We start from the raw sequence: 1,008 nt of genomic DNA, 5'->3' as shown, positions 1-1,008 counted from the left end.
CCACTCTGACCTACCTAACGATGTTAACGACCACTCTGACCTACCTAACAATGTTAACGATCATTCTGACCTACCTAACGATGTTAACGACCACTCTGACCTACCTAACAATGTTAACGACCACTCTGACCTACCTAACGATGTTAACAACCACTCTGCCCTACCTAACAATGTTAACAACCACTCTGACCTACCTAACGATGTTAACGACCACTCTGACCTACCTAACGATGTTAACGATCACTCTGACCTACCTAACGGTGTTAACGATCACTTTACCCTACCAAACGATGTTAACGACCACTTTACCCTACCTAAGCTAATTGATATGTTAGGTGTGTACTGTGTCACATCCCACGTCAATCTAACCAGTGCCTTACACTACCCACCTAAAAGACATGTTAGCTGTGTACTGCGTGACGTCTCCAAGCTGTCTGTCCTTGTTGTGCAGAAAGTTGGTGAGTTCATCCAGGTGCCGCTCACTGTTACTGCCTGCGAGCTGGGGGCAGTCGGCGTTATCTAGTTCTGACAGTGCTCGCAGTACAGTGTCTGGGTCCATGTAGGTCGTGGGAGACACCTGCAGGGAAACCAGAGCTGCGCTTTCACCGGTGTGGTTAGTAGCCTCACATGCACGCACGTACACACAGACAGACACGCACGCACGCACGCACGCACGCACACACAGACATGCACGCGTGTACATACGCATGCACACACGCACGCACAGACACACAAACATGCACGCATGTACATACGCATGCACACACGCACACACAGACACGCACGCACGCACAGAGACGCACGTACGTACATACGCACGCACGCACGCACGCACGCACAGACACGCACACGCGCATGCACAGACACGCACGCACGCATGTACGCACAGAGACGCACGTACGCACGCACAGACACACACGTACGCACGCACAGACACACATGTATGCACGCACAGACACGCACGCACGCACGCACGCACGCACGCACGCACGCACGCACGCACGCACG

The 1,008-nt window shown here is 53.1% G+C and overlaps 1 protein-coding gene across 1 annotated transcript in view; it reads right to left on the bottom strand.

Moving 5' to 3' along the window:
- LOC106805435 (AF4/FMR2 family member 4-like) overlaps positions 1 to 573 on the bottom strand; it is a 13,879-nt gene extending 13,306 nt beyond the window's left edge. The window contains exon 1 of the mRNA XM_014807016.1: positions 390 to 573. Within this exon, the coding sequence (XP_014662502.1) occupies positions 390 to 559 (170 nt within the window). The 5' untranslated portion in view covers positions 560 to 573. The remainder of the gene's footprint in view (positions 1 to 389) is intronic.
- Positions 574 to 1,008: the final 435 nt, after the last annotated feature.

This window comes from Priapulus caudatus, unplaced genomic scaffold, assembly GCF_000485595.1.
Source record: "Priapulus caudatus unplaced genomic scaffold, Priapulus_caudatus-5.0.1 Scaffold113, whole genome shotgun sequence".
In the NCBI taxonomy this organism is placed as follows: Eukaryota; Metazoa; Priapulida; class Priapulimorpha; order Priapulimorphida; family Priapulidae; genus Priapulus; species Priapulus caudatus.
This window is presented reverse-complemented; position numbering and strand designations above follow the sequence as displayed.